General features: G+C 54.3%; 2 protein-coding genes and 1 long non-coding RNA gene across 6 annotated transcripts in view; 2 read left to right on the plus strand and 1 right to left on the minus strand.

The window, feature by feature from the left end:
* The window catches only part of ST3GAL3 (ST3 beta-galactoside alpha-2,3-sialyltransferase 3), a 226,739-nt gene extending 224,264 nt beyond the window's left edge, over window positions 1–2,475 (plus strand). The window contains exon 11 of one of the 2 annotated variants that reach the window (XM_018043059.1): window positions 1,428–2,475. In XM_018043059.1, the coding sequence (XP_017898548.1) occupies window positions 1,428–1,517 (90 nt within the window). In that variant the 3' untranslated portion in view covers window positions 1,518–2,475. The remainder of the gene's footprint in view (window positions 1–1,427) is intronic. The other variant, XM_018043044.1, reaches the window with a different exon arrangement.
* Window positions 239–17,723, minus strand: LOC102168597. Of its 3 annotated transcripts, none has more exons than XR_001917486.1 (5): window positions 17,568–17,721; window positions 14,324–14,416; window positions 4,349–4,598; window positions 1,091–1,224; window positions 239–815 (listed from the first exon to the last, which is right to left on the minus strand). It is a non-coding gene; the product is annotated as an uncharacterized LOC102168597 (long non-coding RNA). The 3 variants fall into 3 exon arrangements; XR_001917481.1 differs by having other exon boundaries at window positions 714–815; window positions 4,122–4,598; window positions 17,568–17,723; XR_001917483.1 differs by having other exon boundaries at window positions 714–815; window positions 4,122–4,598; window positions 17,516–17,723.
* ARTN (artemin) lies at window positions 4,594–8,309 on the plus strand. Its single transcript, XM_018043070.1, has 3 exons — window positions 4,594–6,883; window positions 7,166–7,313; window positions 7,395–8,309. Exons 1-3 carry the CDS (start codon window positions 6,824–6,826, stop codon window positions 7,880–7,882), a joined length of 696 nt encoding a protein of 231 aa, XP_017898559.1. The 5' UTR covers window positions 4,594–6,823; the 3' UTR covers window positions 7,883–8,309.

Below are 17,787 nucleotides of genomic sequence, written 5' to 3' on the forward strand. Positions count from 1 at the left end.
CCTGCCTTCAAAGGCAGATGGGGTGAGCCAGAAGTTTGAATCTTCAAGAAAGGGACTTTCCTGGTGGTCCAGTGGCTAAGACTCCGTGCCCCCAGTGCAGGGGGTCAGGTTCCATCCCTGGTGAGGGAGCTAGATCCCACATGCTGCCACTAAGCGTTCACATGCTGCAGTTAAACATCTCGCATGCCGAAGCAAAGATCCAAAAAATTAAGACCTGGTGCAGTCAGATAAATAAATTAAATAAGTAAATTTAAAAAAATAGATCTGTAAGGAATAAGGGTGAATCACCCAGGGGTCTGCACCAAAGAGGGGCAGCTTGCTGACAGTTGAGAATAATTCCAGGAGCCAAAGGGGCCAGAGGTTCGAGGGAAGTCACAGGGACAGTTGAGCAGATGCAGCAACGAATGGGGAAGACTCCGCCACCTCCAAGCACCGTGGGGTGTGGATGCGGGGGGAGAAAAGCGTGTCTAGGGGACGCTGTCCTTAGGGGCAGCCAGGTTCGTGGTTAGCACAGAAAGTTGAAGGGGGTGTTCAGAGAAGAGGAATATAGGGGATCTTGCCCAAGTTTCAAACTGAAAAGACCTGGCAGGTTGGAGGAGGCTGCTTGGATCAGACAAGGACCAGACAAAAGCTGTAAGTTCTTCACGCCAGTAAACAGTGGCCGTGAACATCCTAGGATGAGCCGGATGCCGTCGGATGCAACAGAGCAGTCAGCTGTGTCCAGACTGTGATGAAGCTGCTGGCTTTCATCATTCCTTTATTCATTCAGTCCTGTTTCATTCTTTGAGAGACTTAGTCATCACAGCTTCCTGGCACTGGGGAAAGGAAAGAACCTGAGCCTGGGTGCAGTCTTCCCCAGGAAAGCCCTGGAAGGTAGCATCTTCCCTCCAATTTCCACAGTAACAATAAAATGAGCCTCTGCCCCCACCTCCCTCCTCCGGCTCCTCTAATCTGAGAGGCAGGATTTCATCAGCTGCCCCTAGGCCTGGAAAGTGGATTGCGTCAGGGCAGAGAATGACTAAGCCACCCCACGTGGTTCCCTTTCCAGCAGGGCCCATCCCCCAGGCTTGGGCCAGACCTAATGACTCACATCGCTTGACCTTGGGGTGCCAAGGGCCTAAGGGCCCGGAGAAGCCGCTGGGCAAGGAGGGGTTGAAGGAATGGGACTGTGGTTGGAAAGCCTCCATCTCTAAGGCTTGGAAGAAGTTAAGAGGCACAGTCTTCCTGAATGAGGGAAAGGGGTTAGAAGGTTATTTTCTCCATGTCCTGGGAAAGGAGGAGGGTGAGCCGCAGCACTCTGGAGTGGTGGAGGGTGGTGGTCTCAGAAGAGGGCATGGAGCCCTAGGAGCCTGCAGCATTCTAGTAGGGCTCTGTCCCTGCAGCCACTTGGGCTGTCCAACTGACTGCCACTCCGTCTTCCCTTTCAGTCCTGGACACACAACATTCAGCGAGAGAAAGAGTTTCTGCGGAAACTGGTGAAAGCGCGTGTCATCACTGACCTAACCAGTGGTATCTGAGGTGCACCCAGCACACGGCCACAGAGGTCCAGCCACCACCACCCGCCCACTTCACTGGCCTAGGCCTGGCTCTGGCCTGAGAGGCACGGGAGCCTTCAGACCAGGAGAAGGACCATGCCACGTGGCCCCAGGGGTGGCGAGGCCTTGGCAGGGCAGCCAGAGCTACATCTGCTCAGATGCCAGCCTCAGAGCCCACCACTCGGCCTTCAGCTCAGCCTGGGCCCTTGAAGCCAGAAGGCCAGGAGGCCACTGGTTGTGCCCAGCAGGCCCAGCATGCAGGAGGCGGACGCTAGGCAGCAAAGCTGCTGCCAGAATCATTTCTCCAATCAGTGTTCGATGTATTATCACTTTGTGAATTTGGGGTGGGGGGAGGGTAGGGATAATTTATTTTTTAATCAGGTTGGAGATGTCATGTTTGGTCCACTGGCCATGCAGAAAGAGACCCACTAAAGGGCCCCTCAGGCAATGGTCCCAACGGGCTCCCCATAGAGTGGGAGTGCCAGGACTAGCCTGTGCCCTGCTCCAGGCCCAACGGGAGGTGGGCAGGATCTCAGGCCAGCCCGCTCCAGCTCATGACATTGTTTGGCCTTTCTTGGGGAGCAGAGGTGATAGTCCCACCCAGCTGCCCCACAGGGAAAACCCGGAGCCATCCTTTAAGCCAACAAGATGCCCCTGGGCTTGAGAGGAAAGAACTTAAGAGTTCCGGAGGCATGGCCTGGCCCAGCCTGATAGGAACGGCCGCCACCCCCACCCCAGCTGCAACCAACCCCCAGGACAGTGCTGCAGGCCTGGAGCAGCCTACCCAGCAACTATTTTAGGTTTCAGCAACGAGACTGCTAGGCCCTCGGGTTCTGCCTTTAGCCTGGACCAGAGGGAAGTGAGGCACCAGGACTTCACCCAGGCTGCGGCAGCCCTGCTGGGCAGCCATCACGGAAGCAATAAAGCTCTTCCCTGAGCCTGCCTCTTCTCGCTTTCTCTGACTTTCCTGGAAGACTCAGGAACCCAGGGCTTCAGCAGCTGCCCTAAACCCAAGGGCCATCTCTCCAGCCTTCTTTCCACCTCTCCCAGCTGCAGACCTGTGTGGTCACCTAGGGGCCTTCTGGAGCCTCCCCTGTCTCACAGCAGTCCCGCACCCTCTTTGCCTTGAGAGGCAAACCAGGGGCATCAGGACATGCCCTGGAATCTACCCTGGTGCCCCCCTACAGGAGCTAGAGGGCAAGGGACTGAAGGCCACAGCACTTAGGAGAGCACCGCTGGGTCATCACAGCCCGAGCTCTGCAGGGACAGAGACTCCTGCAAGCAAAGAAAGTGGCACTGCCAAGTACCCAACACAGAGCAGCCCACAGACCTCACCCACTCCTGGCAGCCCCACCCTCCCCCTTGGCACACAGTCTCCTCTCGGCACCCTCTTCCTGCACAGAGCAGGAAGGCAGAGCCCAGCTCCAGGACCCCCCAGCAAGCAGTGGAAAGGACATCCCAACTATAACCCCAGAGCCCTGGAATCTGCTCTGTCCCTTCCCTTGCTTGGCAGGCCAGCCCGAGAAAGGCCAGCACATGCCTGCCCCTGAGGCCATAGGCCTGGGTGTGAGTTTCCTGCCAGAGCTGCCACGTGGCAGCAGGTGGGGCAGGCTGGCCCCTCACCTGACATCCCAATCTGAGTGCCATCCCCTTCCGGACTCCCACATGTCCCTATACTGTGGCACTTTGTCCTCAAAAACCTCCTGGGCAGAGGAGAAAGCAAAGCCCTGAGTGAGGGACAGGGAAACCCAGAAACTTCCTTCCATTCTGCTGGAGACAAGGCCACTCTGATGCAAACTCCAATGCGAACTGTGTGCTACGTGAATGGTGCCCCCTGTAGTTGTACAGGGTATAGGCTTCATTCCGGCAAGCTGCAGCCGTGGCTGATAAAGCCCTGGGGAAGACACCCCCGCACAACTGGGCAGCTGGCTGTGGGCAAGCAGAGCTGCTCCCTGCCTGGGGATAGTCAGGCTTCTAGTCCCCACCGCTGCACATGAACTGCTCTCCCCAAAGGCGTGGCTCTCTGCCTGCATACACCAGAATCACCTGTGCAGATGCAGAAACAGTGCATGCCCAGTCTGATTCAGGTCTGGGGGTGGGCCCAGATCTGGGTAGTTTTAAAAGATCCACAGATGGTTCTGACACACAGCCAGAATACAGCTGGTCCAAACGCGTCCCCTGAGCACTTTCATCCCCACCAACGGTTTCCAATGGTCAGTTGGTCAACAGTTCCCAAACTGCTATTTCCAGCCCAGCTCTCTTCACTTTCTCCAGGCTACAAATTCAGTCACTTCCTGAACATTTCCACTAGGATAATCCACAGGTCCCTACAGCTCAGCACAATTGACACTGAACTCACGAGCTCCTGTCCATAGCCTGCCTCTGCTCTAGGAGCCCCAGCCAGAATGAATCCCCTCCACCTGGTCACCCAGACCAAAGGCAGACTGTCCCACTGCCCCACCCCATCCAATCTGGCACCAACTGAGTTTTCAAAAAGGTGCAGCCCTGAAAGAGCCCCCAAAGCCCCACAGTCTGCCCACAATTCAGCTTCATATTCCTCTCTCCCCCAGAAGCCTCCTGACATACCTCCAAACCATCCTCACTTCAGCCAGAGTTAGCCACAGAAATGCACATTTGATCACACCATTCTCCAGCCTGAAACAAGTTCGGTGGTCCCCAGAATAAAGTCCAGCCTACCTATGAGGACACACAGCATCTGGCCTTTACTTCTACCCATGTTACTCACCCAACCTCCATCCCACCAGCCAAACTGCCATAATTAGGCATCTTAAATATGACCCTCCAGCTCCTACCTCAAACCTCCGTGCAAACCTTCCTCCTCCGGGACCCTCCTCTTCTTCAGCCTCTGGCACCCCCTCCTACCACGCTGCCCTCGCTGTGCCGGGCTGAGCAGCGGTGTTTGCAGGTGTGTCTGTCCTCCAAGCCCCAGGCGGCAGCGGAGGGGAAGCGGTGGGTCTAGCGGAGGGGCTGGGGCCGCTAGAGCCGGGTCGGACCTTGAAAGCCTCAGCTCGGTGCCTTGCAAACTTAAGGAGTGCGATGAGTCTGTTGAGAGAAGAAACTAGTGGTGGATCAGAGAGAGCAGCTAGCACAGAGTGGCCAGCCAGGACGACAGGAGCCAAACGCCAGTGGCCCAAGGCAGGGACCGGCCCATCCCCTCCCTCTCCCGCCCTCTGCCCGGCCTCCCAACTCCCTTCTCCAAGTGTCTCCAAACTCTGAACACCCGGTGTCTGCGCCTCTGCACCGACCTGGGGGCCCTCCCCAGTTTCTCCTCCCCTCTACCTCGGGGGACCTTAGTGGAGCGAGGGGGCCCGGATTCCAGAGGGTGGAGCGGCCAGGTGAGCCCTGAAAGGTAGGGCGGGTGGGGGAGCACTCGGGCCCCACCCCAGGATCCGGTGACGCCAGGGCTGGAATTTGACACCGGACGGCGGCGGGCATGAGGCTGCTGAGGGATGGAGTTGGGCTCTGCCCCCAGACACGGCCCACGGGCTCCGCCAGCAGCAGGTCCCTCGGGTCCCAGCCCTCGCTGTGTCCCGGACCCAGAGCCCTGCACTCCCGGTAAGCCGACAGCCCAGGGGCTGGGGGGAGCGGCCAGGGTTGTCCCCTTCCACTCCTTTCTCACATTCTCCCTCTCCTGGGCCCGCTGTGCAGCTCTCCGCCCCTCCCAGCCCCCCTCAGTCCCTCTAGTTGCTTGTCGGACTATGCTAGCCCTGCCCGCCGGCCGTAATGCGAGGCTCCTGCTGCCGCTACAGGGCTCAGACTGGCTGCCAAGACCTCGCTTTTGGCTGAGAGAGCCGCGGCCAGGTGCACAGCCCTGGGCATGAAGCTTCTGGGCTGCAGGGGAAAGCCCGGCTCTGGTTCCAGGAAAGGTGCCTAGAAGAACAGGACACAGAACCCCTCTGGTGAGTATCGGGCTGGTAGATGGGGCGGCCAGGCAAGGGCTGGAGGACCAGGTGGCCCCAGATGGCAGTGAGGGAGTCGGAGGGCCTGAGCTGCCCACAAGAGACCTGCTCCTGGGCTCCCCCTACTGCAGGGGCCTTCAACCCTACCTTACTAGGCTTTCCTTCCGTCAGTGAGAACAAGTCACTACCCTGGCTCCTCAGGCCCAAATCCTGCTAGGCGAGCACATGTGGCGCGGGAGGGCCTCACCAGGGAGACCTGGCCCTCAGGCACAGCAGCATTCTGTGCGCTGGGCATGAGGTTGGAGGTGATAGCTGGGACCCAAGAGCAGGCCAGCCAGTGAGGGCTCATGAAGGCTCCAGGGCTCCAGAGAGGTGTTTGGGAGTGCCAGGCAGTGTGGGCTCATAAAAATTGATGGGACTCTGAAAGGCCAACTGGGCTCAGGAAGGATGGTTCATGGGGGAAACTTCCAGGCTGCCAGATCCAGAGGGAGCTTGCAGGCGGACAGTCCTGGACCAGCTCTCAGGGTGGCTCAGCTCTGAGAGACCAGGCTGGTGTAGGAAGCAACTCCTGGGAGTTGCTGGGGCCTGAGTCTGGCTGTGGGTAGGGGGAAAGCCCACCCTCCTTTGAGTCCACAGGCTTGACAGATGCTGCCCCCTGGTGGCCACAGAGAGCCATGGCCCAGACCCCCTGTTCCTAGAGGGCTCCTCAGCCTCTACCACCTGCTGGCTCTTGAAGGATGTCTGTGGTCAGAAGAAACTTCTGTGGTCAGGCGGCTCTGCATCCAGACAGAGATCACGGAGGAGCAAGGTGCAGCAGCACTTGGGTGGGCAGCACAGGCTGAAGCCTGGACCTCACTATCATCCAATAACTCAGGGCAACCCACAAGCACCCTAATTCTTCTCTAGGAAACAACTTCCTCCTCTGCAGTATGGACCGCAGGCTCTCTGTGAGGTCAGGGTGTCCAGCTGCTCCCTTCTCCAGCCCTGCAGCACAGAGCAGGAAGTTCCCTTCCCCGCACAGCTTGTGGGTCTACCCTTGTGATTTTTGATAATTGCTGAGCTTCTCTCTGAGCCTTGTTTCCTGGTCTGGAAAGTGGGGATGATATATACCATTTACCTCATGGAGTTATGGGGTCTGAAAGGAAACAGGTGCAAAGCGCCACCACATAGTTAGGTTCCCGATGCAGCCACTTCTCCTCTTGGGTTGAGCCCAGCTGCCCAAGCCCCTTGTCCCTCACCTGGAGAAGCTGAAGTGGAGGGATGACCTGCTCTGAGGATAACTCATCTCTCCATGTTCCAAGCTGCCTCAAGAGGAGGGTGGGGGAACAGGTCGGCTACAGCTGATGGGAGCTCCTGGTGTTGACAGAGATGGAGCCTGGACGTGGAGGCCCTTCTGTGCTGCCCCTCCGGGCCGGGCCTAGGCGGCAGGTGAGTGGTTCTCCCAGAGACTTCTACCGGGTATTGAGGAAAAGTGGCTTGACCTGGGAGGGAGAGCATGGCTCCGAGGGGCAGGTATCAGAAGTGGGTGGGGAAATGGTCAGGGAGGGAACAGAAGGAGGAAGCAAGGTCAGTGCCCTCCAGAGATCCTTTCTCCTGGCTTCCTGGGGCTGCTGGCCCATTATCCTCCAATCCCTCTGTCGGGCCCCGGCCCCTTCCAAACCCTACCAAGCTGTCCTCTTCCCCACTGAGGCTCCCCATCGTCTCTTCTAGCAGCCTGCGCTATGGCCCACCCTGGCCGCTCTGGCCCTGCTGAGCAGCGTCGCCGAAGGTGAGGCCTCCCTGGGCCCCGCGCCCCGCAGCCCGGTCCCCCGCGAAGGCCCCACGCCCGCCCCGGCGTCCCCCGCGGGCCCCCTGGCCGGTAGGTGAGAGGGCAAGAGGGCGAGGGCGCGTGGCGGGGCGGGCTGGCGGGGGACCCGAGCCTAACTGCGTCTCGTTCTAGGGGGCCGCGCGGCCCGTCTATGCAGCGGAAGAGCCCGGCGCCCGGCGCCCCCGCCGCCCCGGCCCGAGCCCCCGCCGCCAGCGCCCTCGCCCTCGCCCGCACCCCCTCGCGGGGCCCGCGCGGCGCGGGCGGGGGGCCGGGCCGGCCGAGAGAGCCGGGGGAGCCGCGCGCGGGCCGCGGGGGCGCGGGGTTGCCGCCTGCGCTCGCAGCTCGTGCCGGTGCGCGCGCTCGGCCTGGGCCACCGCTCCGACGAGCTGGTGCGCTTCCGCTTCTGCAGCGGCTCCTGCCGCCGCGCGCGCTCGCCGCACGACCTCAGCCTGGCCAACCTGCTGCACGCCGGGGCCCTGCGGCCGCCCCCGGGCTCGCGGCCCGTCAGCCAGCCCTGCTGCCGACCTACGAGCTACGAGGCCGTCTCGTTCATGGACGTCAACAGCACCTGGAGGACCGTGGACCGCCTCTCGGCCACTGCCTGCGGCTGTCTGGGCTGAGGGCTCGCTCCGAGGGCGTGCGGACAGACCCTGACCCGTGGATCTAACTGCCTGGGATCACTGGGGGCTCGGCCGGAGATGGAGGCTTCGGCCGTTTGAGTGATGGACATCAGCCCTGCGGAGATGGAAGCACGATTGACCGGCAGCCCCAGGGCTCCCACCCTGCCGGCCTCAACCCCGCAGACACCAGAGACCTCAGCTGTGGAGAGCCGAGGACCCACTGCTCACAGACTCTGTCACTGCCCGGGCCAGGAACCCAGGACTCCTCTAGAGAACCCAGCAGTGTGAGGTCTCAACCTAAGCCCGGGCCTGGGGGGGACAGATTTGGAGACATGTAATTCGCCGCCGAAGTGCCTGTGATGGAGCGGGCCTTGGACTCTCTGGTGGGAGCTGGACCCCTATTTATTACTTCTAAGTTATTTATTTACTTCTGTGGTTTGTCAGATCCTTTCCTGGGCTATGGTGGCTGGATGGGAGATGGGTAGAAGCAGTTGGATGGAGATCCTACCCTGACCGTCCTGCTCACAACTATGCTTGCTCACTCAGCAATCATAGGCCTGGCCTGGGACTGCTTGCCCTCACCCAGCAGCTCTGGGACCTGAGGGGCATGGAACGCAGGCAGAGGAGGTGGCAAAGATGTGTTCGCTAGTCCCAGAAGGCCAATTCACAACCCCCTTCACAGTCCCCAGCAGTTGGAACCTGGGGTTACTGGTGGAGAAAGCCATTGCCTTGAGACCTCAGGCATGCTGGGGGCTTGTTCGATGGTAAAGATTGCACCACCCCACTGTCACTGATCCGAGTCCTACCCTTCCGAACACCCTCAGGTGCATATACTGCCTGTGCTTGCAGATAGCCCAGCACGGGGAGCTCACTACCCACATTCTGTGAAGCAGCCCACGTCAAGAGAGCAGCTGAAAAGGCTGCGGATGGGGAAGAGGGTGCAGTGGGAGGCTGGTTTGGGGGGGATGAAGCACAGATCATCATGGAGATAAGAAAGCAGGAAAAGACTCTGGGTATCTAGAGGGACCTGCATCTTGGGTGATGAACAAGGATATTCATTCATTCATTCAACAAAGATTTATGAAGTACCTATTTTATGTCAGATGCTGTGCAGAGAGCAGGGCTACAGAAGTGACCCCATGATCCCTGCTACTAAGCTTAAACCAGGAGAGACAGACAATAAATAAATAATTTACATAAATAATTATTTAAATTCAATTTGGCCAACAGTATGAAAAAGGACCAGAAGCTGAGAGGTACACACCCTCATCTGGAAGGAAAGAAGGAGAGGTTAAATGCTGACCCTATCCCTCCACACTGTCCCCAAGTCATAACACAAAAGTCAGCACAATGCCTCTGAGCTTCTGTGTATGTCCGGTGAAACCTTGTTTCCTGGGCCCTATGAATTTGTCCTATATGATTTTTTTTTCTTTGAAATTAAGATCAGGACATGTATTTGGATGCATGACGGGTCTGTGGAGCCGTGGGACACACAAGGGGTGGTCAGGAGGCAGTGGGGTTGCTGATCTGGAGCTGAGGAGGCAGGTCTGTACTGGAGGGTGACTGGGCAGCTGTTAGCACAGAGGCAGGAGCTGCAGCCAGGGGTGCAAGAGACTCTGTAAGAGCAAGGCAGGTTGAGGCTGGGATCCCTCAGGCATTTGCTACCATTAACCAAAATCCCTTCCCAACTGCCTGAATGCCTGCCTACTTTGGCACAGATGCCCCCTTCTCCCAGGCTAGAGTGAGGAGCTGGCAAGGGTGCTTTGAAGGCTGTATGCGTCGAGTCAAAGAGGCAAAAAGAGTCGTGTTTGCATTCTTCTGCTTTCGCTGCCTCAGTTCTAGGTGCCCCCAAAACTTTGGTGCGCTCATGCTGCCCTCAAACACCCCCTTGGCCCCTCTCCCTGCTTCCAAACTGATTCAGAACCTTCAGTCACCAACCCCTACCTCCAACCAAAGAAAATGGCAGCTTGGAGACATCTCACGAAGGCCGTGCCCTGGCCCTGGCTGGGGATGAAGAGGAAGAAGTGGAAGTGTTAGTCGCTCAACTGTCTGACTGTTTGCAAGCCTGTGGACTGTGGCCCACCAGGCTCCTCTGTCCATGGAATTCTTCAGGCAAGAACTCTGGAGTGGGTTGCCATTCCCTTCTCTGGGGGTGAAGAAGAAGGTCCTGACAATTTCAGGGTCACTGGAACCAAGGAGCCCCTGATGAAAAGACTTGAAGGCCCAGTTGAGGGTTTGAAGGCCAGGCTCTGGCCCTCAGTGGACATCTGTGCTCTCAGAGCCACTTACAGGAGATGGGTTGAAGCCATGTCTGGCAAGTCCCATAGAGAGACAGCCAGGTCAGAACCTGAGCCAAAGGCGCTGGCTCTCAACACTCGAAAAATTGTCAGTCCCTGGGAGAGCAGGCTCCCCCCTCTCCCCCCGGCCAACTCAAGGCTGAATTCTGGGCCCTGGAAAGACTGCCCAACACTGTACAAAACTGTGGATCAAGCCACAAGTTCTCCATAAGGAACACATTCCCACAAGAACTAGTCTCAGTTTGCAGCTCACAATGAACCAATTGTGTTGTGCTAAGTTGCTTCAGTTGTGTCCGACTCTTTGTGACCCCACAGATTGTCGCCTGCCAGGCTCCTTTGTCCACGGGATTATGAATACTGGAGTGGGTTGCCATTTCCTTCTCCAGGGGATCTTCCCGACCCAGGGATGGAACCCGCATCTCTTACACCTCGTGCATTAGCAGGCAGGTTCTTTACCACTAGCGCCACCTGGGACTCCCCTATGAACCAAATCCCTCTTCAGAAATAATAAAATAAATGAAGCATTTTTCCCAAAGGGAACAAGTTGCAGAGCTCCACCTCTCTGCCTACAATTTAGCAGAGGTCACCTGACACATGGCCTCCACACAGATGACTCTAGAATCTCCATTTTTGACTGTCATCTCTTTCATAAATGCAAAATGATACTGCCCACTTGAGTGATCTTCCCAGCACTAAGGTATGATCTCCTTCTAAGGGGTATCAAGTCATCACCTCTTGCAAGACAGAAAACTACAGATGGCTTTTTTAAAAATATGATTGTATTTATTAATGACTGTGCTGGGTCTTGGCTGCGGTGCGGGCTTTTCTCTAGTTGTGGAGAGAGGAACTACTCTCAAGCTGCTGTGTGCAGGCTTCTCATCAAGCTCTTTTTCTGGAGCACGGGCTCTTGAGTGCTCAGGCTTCAGCAGGTGAGGCGTGTGGGCTCAACAGCGTGGTGCACGGGCTTAGTCGCTCTGCGGCATGCGAGATCTTCCCAGATCAGGGATCAAACCCGTGTCTCCTGCATTGGCAGGCGGATTCTCTACCACTGACTCACCAGGGAAGCCCTACAGACGGCTTTGACTTGACAGTTTCCCCACTTCAGGGGGCACCCAAACATCCCTTTAGATTAGTTTCCACCAGGAATCAAGGTTTGGGCAAACCCGTGTGCTCCCCCTGCCCCAGCCAGTGGTGTTCCTCCTCTTGTCCAAGGACTACCACATTCCCCTGGCTAGAGAGCCCTGTGCCTGAGTGCGTGTGGACTGGCTACCTATTTTGAAAAGGAAGGTAGGGTAGAAATCTGAGAAATCAGAGAAAAGATCTAGGAGAATTTGTGCCATGTGAGATCCCGTCTCTTGTTCACAGGGATGGTGTCTCACCTGTTTCGCAGCTGGAGTGTCCTTACAGAAACTGATGAAAGCCAAGGATCCTCCCCACCCCACCTCCCACTTCAATGCTGGAAAAAACACTGATGTGGAAATCTGGTGAAGAGTTTGAGGGAGCCCACAGACTTTCTGAAGCTCATTCAGAGATTTCGTAGGAGTCCATGGCCCTCGAGGTATCCTGCCCTGTTCCAGATTATTATTAATAGTAGCTAGAGTAATTCCTCTATCTGTGCTCAGGCCCTCCTTTACAGGGTTCTCTGTATGCATTATTTACAAGCCTCCCTATTCATCAGCCTTTTTCTATTGAATGTCTTCTTTCCCTCTGCATTTAAACTTGCTTGAATATATCACGGCACACACACAAAGACACTGTGATTAGAAATATATAAATATCAATATATAATCTGCTTACACTCCTCCTCCTTCACTAAAAGAGCTCTTGCTGTGGTCCCTAGTGGCCTCATCATTGCTAAACCCAAAGGCTGCTTCTCAGCCTTTAGTCCTTTGGATTCTCGGAGGCACCCAACTTTGTCACTCTCTTGGAACACCTGTCTACTCTTGACTCTCCATCCCATACTCACCTGGATTTTCTCCCACTCCTGCTCATTCTTAGACTCTTTTGGGGTTCCTTTTCCTCTCTCAGCCCCTTAAGAACATCAGGGCTCTGATACAGGCCTTCTCTCCCCATTTTACTCTCCCTGAGCCAATACGACCAACTTCCATGATTTCAGTTACCACCTCCATGCTGATCATGCTCTCACTGTATCTCCAGTTTAATCTTTCTCCTAAGCTCAGCCTGTATTTCCAATTCTTTCGTCTGCATAGCCTCAGAAACCTCGAACTGAACTTATCTGTCCTGGATGTCTTCTGTTCACTCCTTCAGATGCTCTCTCCACCATTCTTGTGCTCTAAGCCCCACGTCAGTGAGTTTCCTTGCTCTCCAGCCTCCAAGCCTCCTCCAGGGTTCCTCCCAGGTGAATGGCACCAATCTCCATCCAGGGATACAAGCCAGAAACTTGGGCAACAGCCTAGATGCCCTGAGCTTTGCCACTTCCCTTTTGCATAAGTTCTCAGATCCTTAGATCTTGTAAATCCATCTTCTTTTCCCTCTTTCCAATGCTATTCTGTGGAGGCTTCCTAATTTGTGGAATGGTTTATTGTTCATCCTTCTAAATGGTCTCTGTCTTCAGTCTTAACTCCCTCCAGCCATTCTCAGCTCTCTGACCTTTTAACATTAATTAAGCACTAACAGTAGTGCGTTGGGCCAGTTATGGGGAATCCAAGATCAGCTAGAAACATATTCTGCCATCAGGGAGACCATAGTTGGAGGTAGAATTGAGGGAAGGGCTAACCAGTTTGGCAAATAAAAACAGGACATCCAGTTAAACTGGAATTTCAGATAAGCAATACTTTTCTTTTTTTTTAAAGTAAGTATGTCTCATGCAATAATTAGGACATACTTATACAAAAATAAAGTTGTTTAGGTACTTCCCTGGTGGTCCAGTGGCTAAGAATCCACACTCCCATTGCAGAGGGCCAAGGTTCAATCCCTAGTCAGGGCACTAGATCTCACATGCTGTAATAGAGTTTGAATGCTGCAACTGCAGCTCCCCCATGCTGCAAGGAAGATTGAAGATCCTGTGCGCTGCAACTAAGACCCAGCACAGCCGAATACACACATAAATATATTTTCAAATGTTGTTTATCTGCTATTGAAGTGGGTGCCTCCTTTTTTTCCAGCAACCCTAGATGGGGGTAAACAAATGAACAGGAAACGCAATCAACCATCCTAAGTCCCCCAACAGAAGTATGACTAGGGTACAGTGATGTATGTCAGGGTTGGGGAGGATTCTATACTCACAAAGGAAGAGGAATCATTTCTACCTAGATGGACAGGGAAGAGCCGGGGAAATCTTTGTGAAGGAGGTGGCTCTTGGACTGGGCCTTGAAAAATGAAATATTTGCCTTCATTGCCTCTCAGCTCTAAATCCCCCCTTTTCACCAGCCATGCCCTCTCCAGCAAGGTCTGGGGCTCAGCCTTGGGCAGGAATTGGAGGGGGTGGGATGGGTGAGGGCCTCTTCCTTGGGCTATATTTTTCAGAGTTATCTTCTCTTCTTACTGGCCAGTCCCTCATTCCTTCAAAATGAGGGCTATAAAATATAAAATTTTTATATTAAACTGTTTCTGTCTGCTAACTGCATGGTTTCTCCTGACTGGCCCCAGCGTGACACACAGCCTTCTCAGCAGAGGCGATTGCGCGAACAAAGGCAGGAAGCATGGAACAGCCTGAAGAGCCAGGGTTTTCATGTAGAATTGAGGGAGGGTCCTCATCAAGACACAAGTCTAGAGAGATCATAGCAATCCTTGAGTGCTATACCAAGGAGCCTGGACTTTGTGCTGAGTGGAGCCACTGAGGGTTTTAGGTGGGACAGTCTAGAGACATGTAGACAGATGACTGGCCACTGTGTCTAGTTTGGACTGGAAGGGGCAAGGCAGGGGACACCAGTTAGAGATGCTGCAGTTAGGGCTGCTCAGACAACAAATGCTGGCACCTTGACCTGGGGCAGAACAGTGTGGGAGGATAGCGAGACAGGAGGGACAATCCGTGGGACTTGGTGATGGGCTGATTGTGAGGACCTGATGGAAGGGAGAGTTTTCAGGAGTCTGGCTTGGGCGACCAGTAAGAAATTTAGGGGATATAGTATTTTTAGCCCATGATGGGAGTAAGGTGTGGGGGAAGCCATGTTTGATTTTGTACCTGTTCAACTTGACGTGCCCGTGACAGTTTCAGAAGGCAAGGAGGCTGGCAGCGGCTGGGTCTGGCAGTCAGGACAGTCTGGGCCAGAGAGATCTAAGAGTCATAAATCAAAGACAAGCAGGTGGTGAGCAGCAGAGGCTAAGGCTTGGAGACCCAGCAGTTTGGAAACAGGGAGAGGAGAAGGGACAAGGCTGTGAGGGAGACCAAAAGGGCGTGACCAGAGCAGTGGGAAAACACAAAGAACAAAGGGAAGGGGCAGTCAAAGGGGCCAGATGCAGCGAAACCATCAAGTTACATAAGGACTGAAACTGTCCATTGGGTTCTCTGGCTACAAGGTGGCCTAGGGACTCAGGCTAAGCTTCTTGCTGAAAACAACTAAAAACACTTGGACAAAACATACTCTTAAAAATAAATGCGTCTGTGAGCCGGTATACACAGAAGAAATATTCAGGCCAAAATAAACACAGGGAACTACGAAGGCAAACAAAGTTCAGTAGCTGGTATTCACCTTGAGGGCAGTTTCTTTACCTGGGGAACCTGGGTGTTGGTTTGCAAGGGCTCCCTTGCAAAGAACTTAGGGGGGCAGAGGGAGTTTACCTGGAACATTCTCAATAAGGCCAGAACCCCAAAGGACTATGCCCACACCTAGAGGTGAATTAGAAATAAACCTTCCCCTCCTTTCCCTAACCTCTTTCCCTCAAACCAGGGGACTACAAAGAAAATAAACTTCCTTAGTGCAATTAACCTTAGTGCTTAAGTGGAAGGGGAGAAACCTCCCCTGAGAATTCTTAACTACAGGCGGGGCCCTCATTTGGTTTTGGAGACTGAAATTCACACTGTTTTAGAAGGCTGAAAAACTTCAAACTGGTTAATCTGTCATGGACATGGATTGCTAGTGGTTCCAGGCGACCAACAGAAGCTCTTTCTCCTCCTCTCCTGGGCTCTGGAATGCTCTCCTGAATTTGGGAACCCCTTCCGGGGTTGTCGGGGCTTCCCAGTGACTCAGTGGTATGGTTCAGGTGGCAAAGAATCTGCCTGCAAAGCAGGAGACCCAGGTTCAATCCCTGAGTCGGGACGATCCCCTGGAGAAGGAAATGGCTGCCCACTCTAGTATTCTTGCCTGAGAAATCCCACGGACAGGGGAGCAGGTGGGCTACAGTCCATGGGGTTACAAAAGAGTCTGGCATAACTCAGTGACTAAACAACAAAAACAACCCAGGGTTGTCACAGGTTCTGGCCCCATATGTTCTATTCTTTAAAAAAAAAAAAAAAACAGTTTTAATTACTTAAAATTTTTATTTATTTGTGGCTGTGCTGGGTCCTTGTTGCCTTTGGGAAGACTTTTCTCTAGACGCAGCAAGCGGGGGCCACTCTGTTGCAGTGCTCGGGCTTCACACTGCAATGGTTTCTCTTGTCGCCGAGCACGGGTGCTAGGTGCAGAGCTTTCAGTTTTGCAGTTCGTGGACTTCAGAGCTCAGGCTCAGCAGTTGTGGTACACACGCTTAGCAGTTGCTCCATGCCATGTGGGATCTTTCAGATCATGGATCAAACCTATGTCCTCTGCATTGGAGGTGGATTCTTAGCCACTGGACTACCAGGGAAGCCCCCTCATTTTTTTTAGAAAGAGGTGGACAGATTTTGAACACAGAATTTGTGGTCTTAACTCTCCCTCCATTCCTCCACCTTCCACAAGGATATTTTAGTATCAGGACCAAGACCTTTCACACCCCTATGCACAGACCTGGAATCAGTACTTTATTGTGGCTTCCTGTTTCCTCCTTCCAAATCCCCCTTTCCTCCTTCAATGTATTATACTGTTGCAGGAAAGGGGACCCCCCACCCAGGGCCCAAAAGAGGGATCTTGTCTAACCCTAGGAGATGAATGGTCCTTGGAGACACATGTGCTGACAAAGCAAGAGACTTTTATCAGGAAGGGGCACCTGGGCGGAGAGCGGTAGAATAAGGGAACCCAGGAGAACTGCTCTGCCTCAGGAATGGCAGTCTCGGTTTTACGGTGATTGGATTAACTTTCTGGGTTATCTCTGGCCAATCACTCTGACTCAGGGTCCTTCCTGGTGGCACACACATTACTCAGCCAAGAAGGATGGCAGCAAGAAGGATTCAGGGAGGTGGTAGGACCTGTGGGATCTCCTTTTGACTTTTTCCGAATTTTTCTGGTTGGTGGTAGCAGCTTGTTAGTTTCTCATCCCTTACCACAGGTTGTTCGGTATAATAAGTCATGCAAATAGTTACTATGGTGCCTGGCCAGGGTGGGCAGTTTCAGTCAGTGTTTCCCCTAACAATACTATAGACATATTTTTCTAAAATGTAAATTCAATCATCAATGCCCACTTGCAACCTCATCGTGGTTTCACATCGCACTTAGGATAATGTCTCAATTTTTCTTTCCAAGCTCATCGCCTTCCTCATCCCCTCCCCCTTCCACCCCCTCACAGACAACCCCCTTAAAGTGAACACAGCTAACTAACTGTACTTCAAACATTTTCTTGATAAAGATTTGTTGAATGACTAGATTCCCACTGGACTCTACTTACCAGCTAATCAAGCCTCCTCCTCCCCAGCCTCTTGCTGTTGCTATTCAAGCTAAGATCAAGTTTCTCCTCCACAGGGAAGCCTTCATCCACCTCAGGCCTCAGTGGCTTCCTCCACTGAACACAAGAACAGAGGTCCTTTCCTTTTTTATTTTATTTTATTTTTCCACTTGAGGTAGAGACTGCTGGCGACTTGGGCCAACCAGATCTGTGGCTGATCTCTGCTACCTTCGCTGTGTGTCCAGCGAAAAGATAAGTTCAACTTTCCTCAACTTCGGCTTCCTCATCTGAAAATAGTGAATGAAAATGCCCACCACAGAGTTGCTCCGAGAATTGGCCTTAAGGTATGCAATGTGCTGTTCCTTGCACTTAAATATCAGCTTTTTTAATGACTCACGAAGACAAGTTGCTTCCGAGAACCTAATGAAATTCTCCAAGCACTGTCCATGGTAAGTAGTTTCCCGGTTGCTCGCTGGGTGGCCCTGAGAGCCATCCTTTTTTATTCCTGAGGCGCGCTAAGCCCCTTTCCTCCTCGGTGTTCTCACGACAGTACCCTTCCTGGGACCGAGGTCTTGCCGCCAGGGGAGCACCAAATTAACCTGTGTCCCCCCAGCCCCTCGGTCCCCTCCCAAACACACACCTTAACCTCCAGCCTGGCTTCCCAGCTCTATCCCACCGGCCTCTAGACTCACGTCCTCTTAGGAAGCTGTCCGCAGCGCCTCTCGCCGGTCGAACTTGGCCGCAATAGGCCTAAGGCTTCCTGGGCTCGGCTGATCCCCAACCCACGTGCTCCCGGCCTCCGCCGCAAGGCACCGCCTTCCCGCTGGGCGCCATGCGGACTACATTTCCCAGGGTGCGCAGCGGCGGGGCCTTAGCTCGGGTGGTGGGGAGGGGGGCCTCCTCAAGCGGCGC

Source organism: Capra hircus, chromosome 3 (assembly GCF_001704415.2).
Source record: "Capra hircus breed San Clemente chromosome 3, ASM170441v1, whole genome shotgun sequence".
NCBI lineage: Eukaryota > Metazoa > Chordata > Mammalia > Artiodactyla > Bovidae > Capra > Capra hircus.

What these genes read in the sequence shown, in the direction of transcription:
- ARTN (XM_018043070.1), top strand. Translation starts at nt 6,824, where the DNA reads ATGGAGCCTGGACGTGGAGGCCCTTCTGTGCTGCCCCTCCGGGCCGGG. An exon ending in GGGCCGGGCCTAGGCGGCAG is followed by an intron (nt 6,884 to 7,165) that starts GTGAGTGGTTCT and finishes CGTCTCTTCTAG; the next exon opens with CAGCCTGCGCTATGGCCCAC. An exon ending in CCCCGCGGGCCCCCTGGCCG is followed by an intron (nt 7,314 to 7,394) that starts GTAGGTGAGAGG and finishes GTCTCGTTCTAG; the next exon opens with GGGGCCGCGCGGCCCGTCTA.